This window comes from Poecilia reticulata, linkage group LG10 (assembly GCF_000633615.1).
Source record: "Poecilia reticulata strain Guanapo linkage group LG10, Guppy_female_1.0+MT, whole genome shotgun sequence".
NCBI classification, from domain to species: domain Eukaryota; kingdom Metazoa; phylum Chordata; class Actinopteri; order Cyprinodontiformes; family Poeciliidae; genus Poecilia; species Poecilia reticulata.
This window is the reverse complement of record NC_024340.1, coordinates 19,352,289-19,371,903: the sequence shown is the minus strand read 5'-3', so window position 1 is coordinate 19,371,903 and position 19,615 is coordinate 19,352,289. Positions and strand designations below refer to the sequence as shown.

Here is a 19,615-nt window from a genome sequence, read left to right as displayed (position 1 = left end):
CAAGAGGAGAATGAATGAGGAACTCCTTGCGCTGCTTAACCATCATTTGACGCATCACCGCTGTCAAACCCACAGGATTTAACCATGGTGAGACCGGAAAAGGAATTCCCTTCAAAATAATTGTCCAATTCTTCTAATGTGATTTAATATATTGAAATATCATCACGCAGATGAATAATGGTAATAATACAAATAACATAATTACAAAATAAACAATTTTCCAAATTGTTTTTTTAGCGTAAAACATTAGTTGGTGCATACTAGAGCAGGTCAAAACTTTCCAGGAACAATACACTGTTTGTTATATTTTCTTGACCTCGACATGGCTCAGGAGATAAAAAAAAAAAAATAACACAACAGACCTTGAGTGCAAACTAGATGTCTCATATTAGCATGCACAATAGGTCTGTATTTTTGTTAAAATATTTTTTCATTCAGTGAAGTTACTTAAAGTGGTAGAGTAACCAGGCATTGTAATGTGGAAACTGAAAAGTAGAATGCATAGTGAAATAAAACTACTCCGAAAAGTACTTTTACACCTCTGGATCGAATATGTAGTCTTTTGCCACATCACAACCACAAACATTTTTAAGAGATAAAACAATACAAAGTACAACATCATTTTGGCCTTGTAGAATTTTTTTGGTTTTGCTACTTGGCAGCTTTAAACATCTAATCTTGGATTCAAATTGGATGGAGAGTGTCTGTGAGATATGATGCGTCTTGTGAAATCTATGACAAGACTTTTCAAGTCTATCATCCATGACTATAGAAAAGTCTTGTGTTATTTACTAGACCTATTGTGCATGCTAATATGAGACATCTAATTTGCACTCAGGGTCTGTTGTGTTATTTTTTTAATCTCCTATGACAAGACTTGAAAAGTTGGTTGTTATGACGACTTGAAAAGTCTTGTCATAATAGATTCTCACTTTGATTTATCTATGGACATTCAAAAGATTATCTTAACACACAATTGTGATTTGATCTAAAGCATTACTCTGTAGCTCTGGTTGTATGTTTAGGGTTTGTTTTCTGTCTGGAAGACTTCAATACGTTTTAGGTTTTCTTTCAGCAGAGGTCCGTGTTGGCTTCATCCATCTTCCCTATTCTTGTTGAGAAAAATCACCTCCAGTGTATCCATGGGCCTGCTGCCTCTCTGTTTAATGTGCAGAATAGATTAATTAATACTGAGATTAAAGTACACAAACATGGACTCAATTTACTAGTTAAATGACTTCTAAAGGCATTTGGGTTTGATGGATTGCATTCAGGGGTTTCTTAGTAAAGTTGGCTGATAGCAATGCAAACCACAGTTTTCATATTTTGTGCATGTTGGTAAGAAAAATAAAATCCCAGCGAAATGCATACACAAGGTTATTGGTTGTAACTTGACAAAATGTGAAAGTTAAAAGCGTAATACACTATTATGTTGCAAGACACTGGTAATTTGAGCAGAGCTCAAATAAAGCAACTGTCTGCTACAGTTTGACACAACATATTATTTCTGTAGCTATACTCACTGTTGCATAGCATGTAGCAAGCAGAAATGAACAATAGACGCCATATTTAGAACGGGTTTCGGTTTAATTTTATACACGGCACTCATTTAAATTTGAGTGCCGGTGATTTATTTTGAAATTGAAACCGGAATCTGCCTGTCAGCGTACCTTATTTGACACTAATATGACTTCAGAACAATGGAAATTGAGAGAGGATCTAGGATTCACAGCATCTGAACACCAGATCTCCCTTGGTGTGTTAAAAACTGAACAGAATATCACAATTCAAACTATTAAACAAAGAGCTCATAGTGAATAGAAGGATAGAAGCTACCAAGTTGCAAAGACACGTGATACATCCGAGTTTCCAACAAATTCCTTGTTTAACATACAGTAATGTAATGGGAGGCTGTATTAAACTAGACTTTTACTGCACCCTACCAGTAACTAATAACTGACATTTCAGACAGACCAATCAGGCTCGAGGATAAGAAAGCGCTGGCCAATCCGCGATGAGAATCTTTTCGCGGCTAAGTTTCTTGCCAGCATAGTAGCGAGAAGAAAAAAAGTTATCTAAGATTAAGGTACTGCTTAGCTAAATATATTTTTGTAACTTATTCACTTTTACGTCGCGTGTACTTATGAGTTTTTGGTAGCTGTCCGCGTAGTGGTTAGTAATGTTGTGTCTTATACATTTTTACATTTTCAAAGCGTCATTTACCGATACTTCTGTTAGCAATTAGCTCCGCTATTGAGCTGGATTTTCTGTGGCTAGTTGTAAAATATATTGTATATCGTTGGATGTTTGAGGTCGTAAAGAGTTAACTTGACAGTTTTTACAGTATGCATTTTTTTTTTTACATTTAACGCCAAAGATTTACTGATTTTGTTATATCTACGATCAATTTCCCGTTTTATGATATTTAAAAATACGCTAACCAGTCAATCCATAATCTCTTTCAGCTAAAATGGAAACTGGAAGCTCAGACAGGTAGTTACCCGAACCTATGCTTCAAATCTTCTATTCTTCTAGAATATAAATACTTTTGTACAATTTGTACAAATTAGTAATCTTAATAGGATTACTAATTGTGTTTTATTTTTGTTGAGATTTGTCTTAATTCTGTCTCTTTTTGGTTAGCCTTGAAGAGTTGGATCTTTCCTCAGAATCTGGTAGCATCTATGAATCTCAGACAAAAGCCAGAAAGCGAAGTAAACAGTCACTTCCTGCACCCCAGGTAAATATTTTTGTTTTGTAGTAATTAATTTCTCAATAAGTTTGTCAAGGAAATGGTATGTATGATTCTTGCCCTTTCTGGAAAAGTGAGTTAGGGATTTAATATTATTTTCAGGTCTGGATAAGTCTGGAAAAGTAAAATTAGAGTATGGAAACATATTTGTACTTTTTTTTCTGTTCACCCATTAATCCATCATTATTTGGCCATCAAACTCTTCATTTTCTTACAATCTGGGTTGTTTGCAGGTTTTGTATTCAAGCTCCAACCCATAAAAATATGCCTGCCTTTTGTCCTGTCGGGTTTCTATTGAAAAACTGGCTAAAAAAAGAACAAAGAGATGTAAAAAATTTAAAATGGAGAAAAAGTAAGGACTTTTCACATTGTGAAAATTGTTTAGGTTTCCTGTTTCAATTTTGATATTATTAATTTACCCAATGGAGCGATCATTTTCAGTTGCTATGAAAGGTCAAAATTGTGGTCTCCTGCTGTTGTAGATGCCTAGAATAGGACACAGTTGCTCCCAGCTCACAATATATTCCTAAATAATTCTCTTTCATGTAAAGCCACCAAAGAGACCCAGGCGTAATGCTGCATTGAGAGTGAGATCCAGTACCAGTAGCAGCCCCATCACGGACCCTTCTGACCCCTCCCAGCAGCACCCATCGCCGTCCCAAGGGACATCCAGAAAGCTGTCCTCTAGACGTGTGACGAGCGAGGAGAGCCAGGGGATCAGCGCGAAAGATATCTATGATGCTGTGCGCTCTGGAAAGAGTGCCATGGTGGTGAGTACGAGGTTGTGAGGAAGCAAAAAGCTCACTGAGGAGGGGGGAAGGTAATGATTATGATTCGGACTTCAACATGAAGGGAGGGCGGTGCTAAAGGAGACATATGTAATGGAAAGTGAAACAAGCTGACAAAAAGAGAGGTGATTATGTGCTGTCAGTGGCTGACTGATGTGGCCTTAAAGAATTGCCTTTGATAAGCAAAGAGGGAGGGAGAATCTCGTTGGGTCACACAGTCAATGATTGACAACACTGACCATCCCCACTATTGTTCTGCTATTGTCTGTTCTGGGTAAAGACTAACAGGTTAGATCCACATAACAAAAAGAAAGGAACTAAATCTGCATAGAACCCAAGTAAATAGTTTGATACATATATGTATAAAGTTACAGATAAGTAAAAAAAAAAAATGATACACTAAATCTGAAATCTACGCTGTTATTGTAAATTGATTCTGTCTGATTTGATGTGTGTGCGGCTTCCTGTCGATCCAAAGACGGTGGTGGAGGAGTGGTTGTGCAGCTACAAACAGAGCCGAGAGGAAGGCTTGCTGGTGCTCATCAACTTCATTGTTCTGTCTTGCGGATGCAAAGGTCAGAGGTTAAATGGGAGGCCAGGGAGATACTGGTTGAGGGGTCACAGTTTAGAGATTTTTTTTCTCCATTTGCAGCTCAGGTTGTCATCTGTGGTATTGATCTGAAATGTATCTTGTAGTCATGGACTTTATTTAGATTATAATGTAGACCTTTTTGTTCAGGTGTGGTGAGCAGAGAGATGTATGAAAGTATGGAAAATGCTGAAATTATCAGCACACTAACAAAGGAGTTCAATGAGGTAAGACGGAAAACAAATGCTCGGTTTATGAGTTAGATTTGGCTAAATATCAACAGTAAAACTGTTTATACATGTTTGCAAGTGAATCTTTTTCTGCCTTCTTTGTTTAATTGTAGCTGGAATTAGATTCAGAAATCTAGTCATCTCTCTGTCCCATGGGATTGTGATCCAAAAGATGGCGCACAGCGTGTTTGGAAAAAGCTAATTACAATCTAATGTTGATAAATGAACTCATTAATTAGTTAATCATCACTGTTTTTGTTATTAGCAGAATAAACCACAGGCTCCATATTAATATACGAAACAGATTGCAGAATATTAGATGTTTCATTTGTCTGCAGCTGATTGGTTTGTGATTTGTTCTCGTCTTTGGCCAGGATTCTGTGAACTACCCACTGATCACCCCCGGTCCTCAGTTTAAGCGTTTCAAAGCCGGTCTGTGCGAGTTTGTTCGGATCCTGGTCCACTCATGTCGCAATAGTCTAGTTTACGACGAATTTCTCTTCCCTTCCCTGCTGGCTCTGCTCACCGGTTTGTCTGACTCCCAGGTCAGAGCCTTCAGACACACCAGTACCTTACTAGGTAAGCACACCAGAACATCACAGGTAAAAAGAAAAATGGTACCTCACCTGATTCTTACTGTTTTGAATCCATATACAGTACCTTACGTGTCACTAAACATTTTTACGTTAACAAAGTAACAGATTATAGTGAAGTGTAATTAGATGTTTAAATATATATATACATATAATCCCCTTTAATCTGATTTGTCTTAATAAAATTCAGTGAAAATAACATAGCCTTCAGATCTAGACAGTCTCAGAACTAAATCCAGTTGGGACTTTTGGCGTTCCATCCAATCTGACTGAGGTATTTTGTAACAAAAAACTGGGTACAAATTTCAAGATGTACAAACCCAGCTGGGACTGCAGTGAAGGTTCATTCTAAAAACTTTGGGTGCTGAATGCCAAATCTCACCTTTTATACACCAATTTATGTCGGTCCATTAAAAAAAATCCTATAAAGCAAATTGTTTTAAGTTGTCATAATGTGATTGACTTCAAGGTGTATGAATGTTTTTCAGATTTTAGATTTTTAGATATTATTTTTCTGTGTTCTGTTTTAGCCATGAAGCTGATGACGGGGTTGGTGGATGTGGCTGTGGCGGTATCGGTTCAGCTGCAGACCACACAGCGGCAGTGCGACATCGAAAACAGCAAGAGTCCCTGTGATCGAGGCTCAGACCGACTGGAGGAACTGAAGACTGCCATCAGAGAGGTAAAACACTCAAATGCTGTCTTAGCCATAGAATATGACATTGTTATATTGTGAAGACTTTGAAATCAGTAATGATTTTTACCACAGAAGAAAGGCTCTGATATGGCTAATATTCTGTGCCGTAGACTTATCTGCTTAATAAACTTAGCTTCTATGTAGCAAAATGAAATTGGCCTGAGTGCTGTTTTCATCGTTCTTCACAGAAGCTTCAAAAATCACACAAACTGATTAAAATTTGTTCAGAAGTATTGTTTAATCTAGCTGTACTACTGGAGTCATGTCATCAAATTAGACCATAATCTGTTTGTTTTTCTAAATGCTTTGAATTAGAGATGTGCCGGTCAGGTTTATTCCTGCCGATACCGATTCCGACCACCCATGAGGGCCGATCACCGATACCGATCACATAATTATTATTTTTTTAATCATAAGCACTACCGGTTTCATTTTGTGGAAAAAGTAACCATGAATTCACCTTAATTTAGACAAAAACTTGTTTTTAATCGCTTTTTCCAAGAAAAAGACAAAACAGGCAGTGTGCAAATTGTACTGCTATCGGTAATACTATCTTTAACAGATTGAAAACATATGAAGGCTCTGAAGAGGCTAAATAATGCAAAAAGTCAAAATAAAACCTCTCAACATTGCCAAAGAAATTCAAGTATAAAACTTAACATTCAAAGGCAAATACAGGTTCCATTACAATAAAGACCCACCTTAAGCCACCTGAGTTACTGAATGAAAACTTCCTGTTAGCATGGCGGCTAGCTGATTACTGCTAGTTCTGATTGGTTGTTTCTGACTGAGCGGAGTAATTATGCAGAACAGGGAGGAGGCAAAGGAGATGGATTATTTTTTTTAGAGATTATCTGTCTCATGTTTGGACAGCGAAAGTTTTAATACGTATGTAAAATGTATTTTTTTAAGTTAGATGCTGCAGCTTTAAGCAGAGGTTCGGTGTGAGAGTCACTACCAGGTGGAGCAGAAGCGGTGCTCCGTCTGTGAAATATTACTACCTGTAGYGCGKAGCAGCGRTTCAACAGCGAGAGCAGAACCAGCGTCTTACATCGCAGCTCGAAGACTTAAATAATTTTGCGGGTTATTTCCGACCGTCATGCTAATCCAGGTGAGTGTTTGTAGCTGCGCGCTGCTTTACCTGCTGTCTGATCCTCCATATGTCTTTTTTACTGCAGTGAGCCTCGAAGTAGCCAAACTCCGTCAAGTATGGCATTGTTTTGATGCCATATTAGATTCGTCGTGTTGATGCATTTTSACCTGCTTCACCCCATATGCTTCAATTTTCTGCCGCAACACGCAAACTTCCCCATTCACTCAGTGCGTTATAGTTCCACATCGCTTAGGATTTATTGCTGCGCGTTTGCGCAGTGTGAAAGAAAGAGGAGACCAGCTGCACAGGCAGGCTGAGAAATGAGATGCAGGTGATCGGTTTGTGTGATCGGCAACAAGAGACCGTGATTGGCGATCACGGATCATACACTTTTTCACAGAAATCGGCCGATTATGATCGGTGGCCGATCGATCGGCACACCTCTACTTTGAATATTTAACATTAATGTTAATGTCATTAAAGAGCTCAAGTGGTATAAATAACAAAATTCTAAAAGCTCATCACAGGATCTGCAGCAGAGTTCTGCTTATGTTCGTATGAATGTGAATGCCTTACCAATCAGAAAGAGGCTTCACTAGTTTTAGTTTTAGGGGAACTAAGCAAGAAGGAAACCTCTTCTCTTAGAGGATTTTTTTTATTTCAAAGATGAATAAAAGATAAAACTATATATCAATTTGTCAATATCAACTGTTAAGGAGTTTTAATGCAGAGGAAAATGTGATAACATTGTGATTGTAATCTTACTGTAAAATAGCTGCTCTATATTTGAAATTCATATCTTAAAGATTAATAATAAAAGAGGTAATTGTGTTACTTCACATAATTTTTATCTCAATCCTGATGTTTCTGAATTCTGTGAAACATCTATGATCTTTGGTTCTGAGAATTAAACTCTGTTTTTAAAGCTAATAGTTCTATGAGCAGGGAGAATGCTTAAGCAATATTGTATAAATGTAGTAGAGGAGAAAACCTGGGAGTCCTGCATTACTCTGTATCTGATGTCTCTGTGTGTGTTCATATCTATGTCTTATGTTTTTGATGTAGCTGCAAGAGAATCGAGCGGAACTCTCATTCATGATGAACGCCACCTTCCGTGGCGTCTTTGTGCACCGCTACCGTGACCGACTGGCAGACATCCGTGCGGCGTGTATTGAGGAGTTGGGACTTTGGCTGAAAACGGATCCTGATAACTTCCTCAATGATAGATGCTTGAAATATCTAGGATGGACGTTGCATGACAAGGTAAACACAGATGTGGTGAAACAGAAGGTGGAACATGGGTTTTCTCTTTGCTCCAGAAGCATTTTAGATGATCAGGCATTGAAGATGTCTGTCTGGAGCTCCCTACTGGCCAAAAAGCAGAAACAATAAAAAATATTTTGTTCAACTTTTGACTGCAGATAAGCAGAGACAACACAAGGCCGGTTCTTTGTTTCAAAGTAATCTCTATCCACACTCCAGTGACTTTTCCTTGGAGTTTTCTTTGGCAGTGTTTCATCTATTCATCAAGATTTCTTTTTTTGGCCTATTTTGTGAGAATCATGTACACAAAGAGAAACAGCCTTTCACAACAGGCTTCCCTGAGTGTGTGTGCAAGATGCAGGAAAGCATGTTACTGTACTTTTGTTTTCTATTTTCCTGCAGCAAAGTCCAGTGCGTCTGAAGTGTGTGCATGCCCTGCAGGGTCTGTACCAGGAGAAGGAGTTCATTGGCCGCCTGGAGCTTTTCACCAGCAGATTTAAAGTGAGCCATCCCTCTGGATTGGACTCGCGCCCTATTTAATGCCTGTTTTCTTCCCCTGTTCTTCCCCCCGAGTCTGCATCTGTCTTTTCTGTCTGCTTCTTTTCTCAACATCTGTCTCCCATCTATTGTTTGCGCTTTTTGTTTTGTCTCTACTTTGTTGCCTGTCTGTGTTTCTCCACCCATTTTTTGGAGCCTTCTCTCTGTATTTTAATGCCTATTCAATTTTTTCCCCGTCTTTGCACCACTTCTGTTTGTTGGTATGGTCCCATCCTTTGTCTGGGCTTGTGCCTGGTTGTGTTAATTGCAGCCAATTACCCATAGATAATAAGCCCTTCTCAAATACACGAAAACCCTCTTAAGCCACATGTGCTGCTGTAGATAAATGGTCTCTTTTTCTGTCATGGCTTACATCCTAATCAGCGAGTAAGTGTGTGTGTGGGTGCATTTATGCATATTATTTATCAGTTTGTTTAACTGCTGGCACGATTGTACGTTTATCTCTGTGTGTGTATTGCGGTGCATAACTGAATTTCTGTGTGCTCAGGAAAGGATTCTCAGCATGGTGCTGGACAAAGACCCAGACGTGGCAGTGGAAGTGGTCAATCTGTTGCTGATGATCCAACAGTGAGGGTTTTCTCTGTCTCTGAGGGTTTCTTTGTTGATGTAACGCAGGAATATTTTTAGTAGATTAAAAAAAGACAGATGATGCTATCTTCATTTAAATTGTTTAGAGTTTTAATTCTGATCTTCAATAAAAACAGTTATAATTATCAGCTTTTTACAGAAGATTAATAGAAATTTCACATTTGCTGCCCATAGTTTTTTTTGGTTTTTTTAACACATCTGATTTTGGAGGCAAGCCAAGTCCCCCCACATCCCACCTTATAATCCATAACATCTGAACAATCTGTTATCAGAATCTGATGTCTTTGTCCAGGAACTACACAATCAGAGCTTTACAGGTGCAAATAAGGGTGATGGCTTTATAATGTCCTCTTAAAAACAAAACTCATAGCAGTCATAGTAAGATTTCTAACCATTTATAAAAATGTGTGATTATTTCAGTAATGAAAAAGATAAGCACCTTTTAGGTTTAAAGTTGTTGCCTTTATTTTCTGTACAGTCCCTCACAAAAGTAGAATAGAATAGAAATAGCCTTTGTTGTTGCACAGTGAGGAAATTCAGGTGTAATATCGGTGAAGTGACAGGTGTTTGAGTCACACAGAGATAAAAGTATAAAATATGCAAAAAAAAATACATTAAGAGTAATGTACAGTAAAGCAAAATTCTAATATAAAAAACTGAAATTGGGTAATGCAATCTGAGAAATATGCCACTGAGTAGAGGTGGATGATATTTTAATAAAGTAAAAAAAAAATGAGCATGTATATTTATTTGTGCATTAAAAGCAGGCTACTTACAATTTGTGAAAAATAAAACTACCAACAGAAATGTCGTTTAAATGAGTAAAACTGGAAATACCAGTAGTGATGTAAACACAGGTTCTCCAATATTGTTCCTTTGTGCACTCAGGATGCAGATTGCTTAATCTGAAGAGCACAAAGGAGGGTTGGACTCTTGGCTGCTTCTGTCCAGCCTGTCAGCTCAGGTGGACGGCTGTGTTTTGGTATCTTCAATTTTGGGATGACTAAACAATTCTTTGTGGGATGTTTTAAAGGTTTTGAATCTATTCTGGACTCTAACCCTGCTTGAATCTTTTCCACAAGTTAATTTTTAACTTATCTGATGTATTCCTATTTATTATTTTGTCGACTTCTGCTGGGAGTTGCTTGCACTGGTTTTTATTTAGGGGCATTAAAATAAATGGAGATAAAATTAAAAGCATATAAGTTATATATGAAAAAAATAAAACCATGTCTCCGTCCACTTACTTCCACTTTATAAATATGAACTATTTTATGTTCTGCTATCACATAGAGTATGTTAAAGTTTGACATTCTAACATGTAAATACTTTTCCAAGTCAAAGTTTTTATTTTCAGAGTTTAGACTTTTATCTTACATTATTGAATGGCTTTTCTTTTGACTCATTGATTAAATGGTTTGGAATTGACTGCGTTGCCTGTTTGTTTTGACACTTGCAGCAGCACAGAAGACGACTTGATGGAGGAGGAGTCCGGCCACATCTACCCCCTGGTTTATGCTTCGCACCGAGGCCTGGCGTCTGCAGCCGGAGCCTTCCTCTGCCACAAGTATGTTCCATGTCGTAAGAATCGTTAACTCCTACTGATTCTACTAGCATTGAAAGTGGTTTCTCTTTTTTAAGCAGTTGATCTTTGAATACGTTCTTCATTTTCCTCTTAGTAAATACTATTTACTAGTTTGTTTATGTGTGACAGGCTGAAACGTGTGGTTACTAGTCAAAGCCAGGATGACGATGATAAAAGCAACAATGCAGCGTTTTTTCAAATACTCATCTCCTTCTACATCCAGAGTGAGGTAGCCATTTTGTTTTTGTGATCTCTTTATTTATGTCTCTTGCTTCTCCTGAACTGATGTTCTCAAGGTGTTTTTTCAGTTCCTTTTTCCCCCTCATGAATCCTATATTTTCTTATTTTTATAATTGAAGTCCCAATTTTGTATTTTCAAACATTGGAGCGGTTTAATCTGAATTGTTTATGCAACAGTTCCATGAGCACGGTGCGTACCTGGTGGACAGTCTGTGGACTGTGGCCGGCTCCGAGCTTAGAGACTGGGACACCATGACGACTTTACTGCTGCAGGATTCTGGTGAGGAGTGTTAAGGGTGTGAGTTACTCAAGCTGTATGTGCAAAGATACTTTTAACTCCATGCGTCATTTCTATTTTGATTCTACATTCTTTTTTTTGTATAGTTGCCAATGATAATATCTGTTCTGGGAGGTCATCTCTTTTCATCTTTTCGTCTTTGCCTTCTTGTTGCCAGGTCTGATGTATGAGGAGGAAGGGGCGCTCCTGGAGATCATGATATGTGCCATCAGAGAGGCAGCTGAGGCAACGCCACCAGCTGGGAGAAGTCAGGGCAAAAAGGTGTGAATAAATGTTTGCAATAGCTTTATTATTTTGTTTTCACAATCTAGTTTTAAAATTGTAGATGTTTTCCACACTGCGTTTACTCAAACACATACAAAAATTGTGGTTACATTTTGTCTCCTCTGAACTTCTTTTTGACACATATTAGATCCTGAGTATGAAGCTGAAGAAGATTCAGGAACAAGACAGGACTCGCATTACCACACATTTCATCCCTGTGCTACCGCAGCTGCTTTCCAAGGTGCACAGCTGAACTCATTTACGATACTTTATTTTTATGTACCCTAATAGAACATTGTTTTAATGCAAAACTTTAATCTGCTTGCAGTACTCAGCTGATGCAGAGAAGACGAGCCTTCTCCTCAGAGCTCCTCTTTACTTTGATCTGCACATGTACAGCAGCACTCAATGGCTTGAAAAGGTAAGGAAGAGGTCATAAACGGCCTCACCAGATTTGTGAAGTCATAGAAATGCATGCTTCATTTTCTTGATCCATCCTTGTTTCTCTCAGCATCTGGACCTGCTGCTGTCCCAGATTTGCACCATCGTGAAGAAGCATACGGACGCTGCCGTGCTGCAGGCCTGCGCCCTCCTGGTCAGCACCCTCTGCTCAGAGAGCCACACCTTCTCCTCCCGCGCACACCTGGTCTTCAGTCAGTTGATGGACGAGCTGACTGAATGCTTCAACTCCTACCTGAGCGACTTACTGCAGGTTCGAAAATCTCTGTGAGAAGCCCGCATACCACGAGATGCAGCTTTATAAGCACCTCTATGTTTTGAAAAAGTGAAGATAATAAAGAAGAGCAGACTGGCTCTTATTTCCTCTTTCAGCCTTTCAGTCGGTGTGTTTTATTACTTAGGGTGCAGCAGATGAGGATGGAGTATACAATGCAGCTTCAGCCTTGAAAAGGATTGCTGCCTTGTGCAGGTGAGCTCGTATAATAGACGAGCTTTGTACTGACGATGCTTTTCATTAGAGATGCGTTTGACTCTAAGCTTTGTGTGTTTTCAGTGCCAAGGACCCGACTAGATGGGAGCTGCTTGATTCCTGCATGGAGCTGCTGAAAAACAGGATAGAATCCTTGGATTTTGACACTGAGGTTCAAAGCAACATTTTATCTGATGATATAAAGGTTGATCAGGTTGATTAGGATTTTACCTCATGACAACGATGCTTAAGGCAGTGTAATGAAATGTCAGATATGGCATGTATGTCATAGCTTCAAAGCCCTACAATCGAAGTTAGCTAGAATAATAATAATAAAGTTGACTGTTGTTTTTTTCCTCTGTCTTCCATTTGAGACATGTTCTTTCAAGTCTGAAGGAGTTGCAGGAAGCCTTTTTTTCAATTTAAACAAATCTCAGCAGAAGCTATTTTTGACTTGTTTCTGTGTGATTTCAGCTCTTGGTGGCGGCTTTGAAGTGTGCAGCTTTTCACCTCATGTGGGCAAAATTGAATGCAGTCAACCTGAATCCAGCTGAGGTGCTTGTTTCTATTTTTAAATAGAATTTACTCTGATTTAAGTCTAGCATTTTTCCTTTTACAAGCAGCCTTTATTCTGACAGTATCTGCATTAATTTAAGCCAAATAACATGGTGCAGATTATGTCACAGCCAGTTTCAGTCTGTTAGTGGAGATCTTGGCTGTTTGTAGAGCCATTATGTGTCAAAACAATTGACCAGATATTTTACCAGCAAGCAAATCATGCAAAAAGTCTTTAAACGTCTGAAATCACAGGATCATTTTATATACCCTGACTGTGCATTAACTCATTCATTATTGCATAATCCAACTCATCTTTCATCTCTAATCTTCACGTCTTATCTCTCTCGTTAAAGACAAATGCACTCAATATTATTCACCCTAGTTAATTGTCCAAGTTAATATTTTCCTATATTACTCAAATATGCAAGTTTTTCTCACTTGAAATACTTCATCAAAAATATATCAATCATTAATTAATTGTTACTCACATGCAAATATCTTTGAATTACCGCCTCCTACTTTGACTTTCCTAATGCTGAAGATATAGAGTCCAGTGACTGAGACATTTATATTTTTAACAATTATTTTACTGTTTAACTATAATGTTTTATAATTACAATCTTTCTTTCTCTGTTGTTGTACCTCTATTTCTAAACTTTTTTCCCAGGATGACTTAACGCATCTTAGGAAAAAGGTGCGTTTGTTTTGCAGAATCTGCCAGACTTGTTTGTCTCTGGACCAGACTGAGATAAGGGATCAGGTAAAAGCTTGATGAAAATGAGAATCATCCTCTTTGTGCTGACTGCATAGCCTGAAAGTAAAGTTAAAACACTTCAACTTTAATAGAAATTGCCAATAAAAAGTATTGACTAAATCTAAATCAATGGCCAATTCCAATCTACTGATATTAGTGTGTTTGTGGATCTTGAATTTTACTTGGTAAAACTAGAATCTGAAAAAGTAAATTTTCTGTTTATCTTCCCATCCTTAGGCATTTGAGCTGCTGTGTGACCTGCTGCTGCTGTATGGAGCAGTTTCTGTCCGCGGTGAGCCGGTCGTCCGGGCGCTGGTTCACCTGCCGTCCGACTCTCTGCGCGCTGAGTTGGCGTCTTTTCTCCTGGACTACGTCTTCAACGACAGCGAAAATATCGAACTTGATGGTACTTTTATACCAACTTGTCTCACAGTGCCAGCTCGGACCTGTGGCAGTTCCAGCAGCAGTTTAAGTGAAAAAGAAGGCTATTTTCTCAGATCAGCCTTTGCGCATTTTTCACTTTTTCATGTTTTCTTTCTGAGCATTTTTCTGAGCATCATATTCCTCCCAACACCAGTAGATTCTAGGGTGGAATATATTTATGTGCTGTTTGTTTCTGCCTTATAAACATCTGAATACTCTAATCAGAAAAATAGCCTCACATGATCTTATATTATATGCCTTATTTTTTAATGTTGTCTAACCCTAGCTCTCGGATTTTTAGATGAAGGCTTGGAGAAGAAGGTGGCTCTTCTTCAGAAGAAACGCAACCAGCTGGGTGGCTACTGTAAGCTGGTCCTCTACGGCGTCCTGGACCTGTCTGCTGCCACCAATGTCTTCAAGCACTACAGCAAGGTGGAGTAATAATCTTTATAATGTGTGTTCAGCTCGACTGAATGCTTTGCCTTTTTAGTCCTGAATCATTCTTGGTTGAATTAGCGAGATTTGGAAAACCTACTAAAACTAATTAATATCGAAGAGGATGTGTGGAAAGTGGAGGAAGGTGATAAAATCTGTTTTGGAACAAGCGAGGTGCAGAAGATGAGTCATGGAGAACAGCGGCTAAAACAAGCATCCATGACGTGAACGGAGTGGATTATTTGCACCGTCAGACACTTACAATTAAAGTGCCTTGACATTTTGTCATATCTGATTTCTTGCAGTATTTTAAAGATTTTGGTGACATCATAAAGGAGACGGTGAGCAAGAGCAAGCTCATCAACCCCATACAGAGCGCCAAGATCGTGTGCCTCAGCCTGCAGCAGGTGTGCTCCTCATTCCACTGCTATAAAGGGTGGGAGTAGTTGGCAGCATGTGTACAGAAAGAAAAAAGTCAAACAAAGATTGTGTGTGATGAAAGATGTGCACACTGTACTGACTTGTGCCCATTTAGGAAACTAAAAACAGTTGATGTAGTATTGTTTCTGTTACAGAAAATCTATTTTCTTTGCAGACTAATATCTAATACCTTAATTCAGTGGTTCCCAAACTTTTTCTCCTGCGTGGGTTTTCTCCGGGTACTCCGGTTTCCTCCCACAATCCAAAAAACATGACTGTCAGGTTAATTGGCCTCTCCAAACTGCCCCTAGGTGTGAGTGTGAGTGTGTGTGTGCATGGTTGTGTGTCCTGTGTGTCTCTGTGTTGCCCTGCGATGGATAGGAGAAGCAACTTCACACAGAGTGAGAGAGAACAGTCTGTTGCACAACTCTGCAGCCAAACAGAATGCCACTATTGTTTCAAACAGAAGATGATTAATGGGTTGACATTTTAAACTGCCTGTTCCATCATAATTAGCAATTAGTGTGATTAGACCGGTTAGCACTGTTGCTAGAGGTCCTTGTGTACTTTTACAATGGAGTAAATGGATAAGTAACTATAATAATCCAAAAATTAGCAACATCGCGTAATCCAACTTGTTCCTCAGGAGAAATAATGAAGTCTCTTCAAAACAAAACTCAAACCTCTTTTTTAGTAGAATTACAGCCATTTTTTGAATCACACTTGTTATTCAGCTGAACTGAAAGCCGGTGCACCGTGTCTGTGTATTCCTGCAGACACATTAAAGGTTTCACTATGGAGCGTGCTTATGTAAAGTCATGCCTGTGTGTGCTCAGCTGTTCTCCGAGATGCTTACGGAGGGCCACGACCAGCAGGATTTCACCGAGATTAGAGAGTTGGCTCGAAAGCTGGCCATGAGCTTTGGCGTCGATCTGCGTCGTTCCCGCAAACAGCTGGTGGCCCTGCACCTGTTAGTAACACATTTCTCTAACACACACTATTTCTCTTAGCTTCATAATGCTCTAAGGCAGATTTCAACATGTTAACTTGAATATTTTAACAATTTTAAGTGTGGTATCCTAAGGAGTAATTTTTTTTATAGAGTTGCTTTTTAGTTTGTGCAATAATCTCTAAAATGTTTTTCTTGTCAGGGATGGGATCCGTTTTGCATTTCGTGTGCCGCAGGAAGGAGAGGTGTGTCCAAACGTGTCGTTCCTAGAAATCCTCAGCGAGTTCAGCTTCAAGTTGCTTGCACAGGACTGCGCCCAGCTGTGAGAACCCCAAAGGACCAACAAGCATTGTTGATCCTTCATCTGCATTCATACAAACTTAATTACTCTCACATCTAACAAAGTCTGTCTGTATATCATTCTATGCTGTTAATTGGGAGTTTCAGGAATTTGAAATTGTACCTGGGCTGATTCACCTCTCTCTTCAAAAATGTTTTGTTTTATACAGCCTTGCTGCTGAAAGCAGTTATTATTTATATTTGTAACAACAGGTGAATTCATGCAGTGTGAGAGACAGCATGTGTTGTAACACAAGGTTTTACTGATTTAAAAAGGCTAAATGTCACATGACCCTCAGTCTGAGTTTTCCCTCAATAACAACTTCAACACCAAAGAGTGATGTTTTCAAAGTGACCTGGTAATTGTAAGGTATGATGCATCCACTTAAAAGAAAAATATTCGTTTTTGTTTATTTTTTGTTTTTTTGGGGGGGTGGGGGGGGGTTTACCAGCTTTTCACTAGACAGGATGGGTGAAGCTGAAATGTCTGCTTATAAGCCAATACCAAAATAAAACCCTTTTTTCTCACCTTAACTCCAGGGTTCCAAGGATGCCTCCATTGGTATCAGGTTTAGATTTACTGCTCCTCTTGTTTATCCTTTATCTGCCCTCTTACCGAAATCATTTCAGACATTCAACAAAGAGTCTTCTAGTCTTTGTCCTTGAATCCTGTCGCTCTTTTATTCCCTCCCAGAGCCCAGTTTCTGAAATCTGAGTGTCCCAGTGCTGCCCTCTCCTGGCCGTCAGTTAAACTGTATCGCCGTTCTTTGGAGTCTCGCACCTCCAAGTACAAAGATCCAGACGAGGGAAGCAAAGCCGACTCCTCCCCTCACACACCTGTGACCAAACGCAAAAGGATAACAGCTCAGGGTGACACTGACTTATTTTTGTAGTATTTAAAAAGCAAACGTTTTTGTGATAAAGTAGTCATAGAATGCTTGTTGGTAGACTCTTTTACTTGTCGTATGTCTTGTCCAGGTTCAGCGTCTTGCACCGCCAGAGGTTCACTGTTGGAGAGCAGCAGCATCCAGAGCCACCTTCACACTCCAGCCCTCACTTCAACCGTCCTGAAACGGAGAACCAAACGGGCGACTGCCAAGAAGCCCACGGCCACAGTGTCGGACCGTGGGAACGTCCTGACTGAGCTGGATTCGGAGGATGAGTTCTCCTGCGGGTGAGTTGGATTTTATTATCACAACATCTGCAGCGTTCACCACGTCTCTGTCAGATTGCTGGGAGTTACAGTTGGACGTCTGCCAAAAGCTGCAATTTGGTTTCAGTAAATGACTACCAGGCTCTTTCCCGACCAACAGCAGGCCGGTCTGCCCTCCTTTCTAATTTAATAATAATGTTTCCAGGCAAAAAGGAAAGTGGATATTGAAATAAACCAGGCTGTATGGAATATGGAAATTAGGTTATAAATTCCAGTTGGGTTTTTTTTTTTGTTGCTCCTGCAGGTCCAATATGCGAAAGGTAAAGCCAACCAAACGTGGAAAAGCTTCTTCTGTGCAGACGTCTACACAGCAGGAAGATCTGGATTCTCACCTCAATTTGTAAGGCTGACGTTTGTTTATTTTTGAAAATTTTGTTTTCAGCCATGGAAAAATAATGATTCCCGTTATTGTTACCCAGGCTTTCACTGATTGAGGATGACATTTCAAAAAGGGCTGGGAGCGACATTTCAGGAGAAGAGGAGCCTGAGATAGAAGATTACGAAAGTGACAAAGGATCTGAATTTACACTGGTAAAAACATCAATGTTTTGTAAATAARTAAAACGTATGTTTTTATGTGTATCGATAAGGGTCTTTTCGCACCTGAAATCTGGTCCAAAACTAACATTTGCTACATTTTCAGCTGGTGCAATTCACTTTCACACCTCCTTGTGTCAAACGAACCAAATCCTTCAAAAGTGGCGTCAAATTTTAGCACTCCTACGATTTCTCCTTTGTTTCTGGTAAAAGACCACGAGCCATTTCTCCCTCTAGCACTAGACTTACACATTTGTTTTGGTTGTATTTACCCAGAATGCTATGCGCTGCAGTCTGCTTCTTACATTCACATTCGAACTATACCAAAGTTCACTTCAATCAAACCGGTACTTTGGTTTTTAGGCGGACCTTATTTTGCTTTTTTTTGGGTCCATATCAGAGTTTGATTATGCATTCACACTTCCCCAAATGAACCAGAGTTTGACTATAGTGGAGTAAACGGGGCTGGTGTTGCTGCACTTTAACTATATGCAAGTAGAATGGAAGATGGTTGGTTTGAGCTAAACGCCATGGTGCTGCCCTCAAACTTATTACAACAGATTAAAGCACCAATTTTCAGGAGGGTTTGTGTCTCTTTCTAATGCTTAGAAACATGATGTAGAATATCCCTGTGAGGTTAGAACTCTTCTTCTAGCACCATGTTACAGCAACTTGTTTTTGCTGCTTTAGTTTGTCTAGAGGTGGAGAAAAGGGCATGCACCTCAAAATTTCACCCAGACTCAGTGGTGCTGGTTGCCTGGAAACCAAAAAGAAGCAACACATCTTTTCAAGCTGCAGTGTGAACGAAGAGTAGACTTTCTGCTAAAGAAAAGCCCGTATATTAACTGATACAGAGGAGGAGAAGTGGCTGTGAGCAATATTATTGTAAATGCACAAGAGTCGAGGCGCTTTCAGCTCTTGGGTCTAAATAAATGAAGAGCAGTGTCAGATGCCTGTGGCACTTCTCCTAAAAAATAGAATAAAAAAACAACTTCAGCCAATAGAAATCAGATCTGGAGAGCTATCTTTCCAGATAGAGCTGTGCTGAACCTAAAATTATGACTTGTACACAGGATTGAATTCTTTGCAGAGTTTGTGGAATACTGTTTGGTTGGAAATGAGAATATGCATCTGATAACTTTTTTTCCCCCCCCTACAGCCATCAATGCGTCACACCTCGGCCAGCATCCTTGATCAGCTCTTTGACTGAGAACAGTTTAAGTTCATCTCAGCACTTCTGCTTGTTCTGAGTTTGCACCAATCATTTCTGTGAAAAAAACCGCATACATTTTCCAAAATTTGTGAATTATACCTGTTATAGTTTGATTCTGATTACTATTTTTAAAATGTAGAAAATGTTCAGACTACATTTTTAGCTAGATCACTGTCTGCCAACAGTAAGCTAAGTTTTCACCTATTTTGTCGCTACTGCCACTTTGTTCAGCACTAAATAAAATATGATTATTGTTACAAACTTGTTCTAAATGTTTCTGGAAAAATTGCTTGACAGGTGATGCAAAT

General features: G+C 39.2%; 1 protein-coding gene across 4 annotated transcripts; it reads left to right on the top strand.

Annotated features, from left to right (window-relative positions):
- The first annotated feature begins 2 nt into the window (after positions 1-2).
- stag3 (STAG3 cohesin complex component) lies at positions 3-19,564 on the top strand. Of its 4 annotated transcripts, none has more exons than XM_017307180.1 (32): positions 3-87; positions 2,466-2,493; positions 2,644-2,740; positions 3,304-3,522; positions 4,019-4,115; positions 4,280-4,356; positions 4,734-4,938; positions 5,483-5,634; positions 7,808-8,005; positions 8,408-8,506; positions 9,051-9,130; positions 10,611-10,718; positions 10,866-10,965; positions 11,154-11,256; positions 11,432-11,535; positions 11,687-11,779; positions 11,867-11,959; positions 12,050-12,250; positions 12,399-12,466; positions 12,551-12,638; positions 12,941-13,021; positions 13,692-13,784; positions 14,016-14,184; positions 14,503-14,633; positions 14,942-15,043; positions 15,893-16,026; positions 16,208-16,327; positions 17,039-17,214; positions 17,323-17,518; positions 17,802-17,897; positions 17,977-18,088; positions 19,254-19,564. In XM_017307180.1, the coding sequence occupies exons 2-32, from the start codon at positions 2,471-2,473 to the stop codon at positions 19,302-19,304; spliced, it is 3,666 nt and encodes a 1,221-aa protein (XP_017162669.1). In that variant the 5' UTR covers positions 3-87; positions 2,466-2,470; the 3' UTR covers positions 19,305-19,564. The 4 variants fall into 4 exon arrangements, with proteins under 4 accessions (XP_017162669.1, XP_017162670.1, XP_008418742.1 ...); XM_017307181.1 differs by lacking the exon at positions 3-87 and adding an exon at positions 2,019-2,086 and having other exon boundaries at positions 8,447-8,506; XM_008420520.2 differs by lacking the exon at positions 3-87 and adding an exon at positions 2,019-2,086.
- The last annotated feature ends 51 nt before the right edge of the window (positions 19,565-19,615 follow it).

Coding starts and splice junctions, on each gene's coding strand:
- stag3 (XM_017307180.1), top strand. CDS start 2,471: ATGGAAACTGGAAGCTCAGACAG. Junction 9,131..10,610: donor CTGTTGCTGATGATCCAACA/GTGAGGGTTTTC, acceptor TGACACTTGCAG/CAGCACAGAAGACGACTTGA. Junction 12,251..12,398: donor ACCTGAGCGACTTACTGCAG/GTTCGAAAATCT, acceptor TTTATTACTTAG/GGTGCAGCAGATGAGGATGG.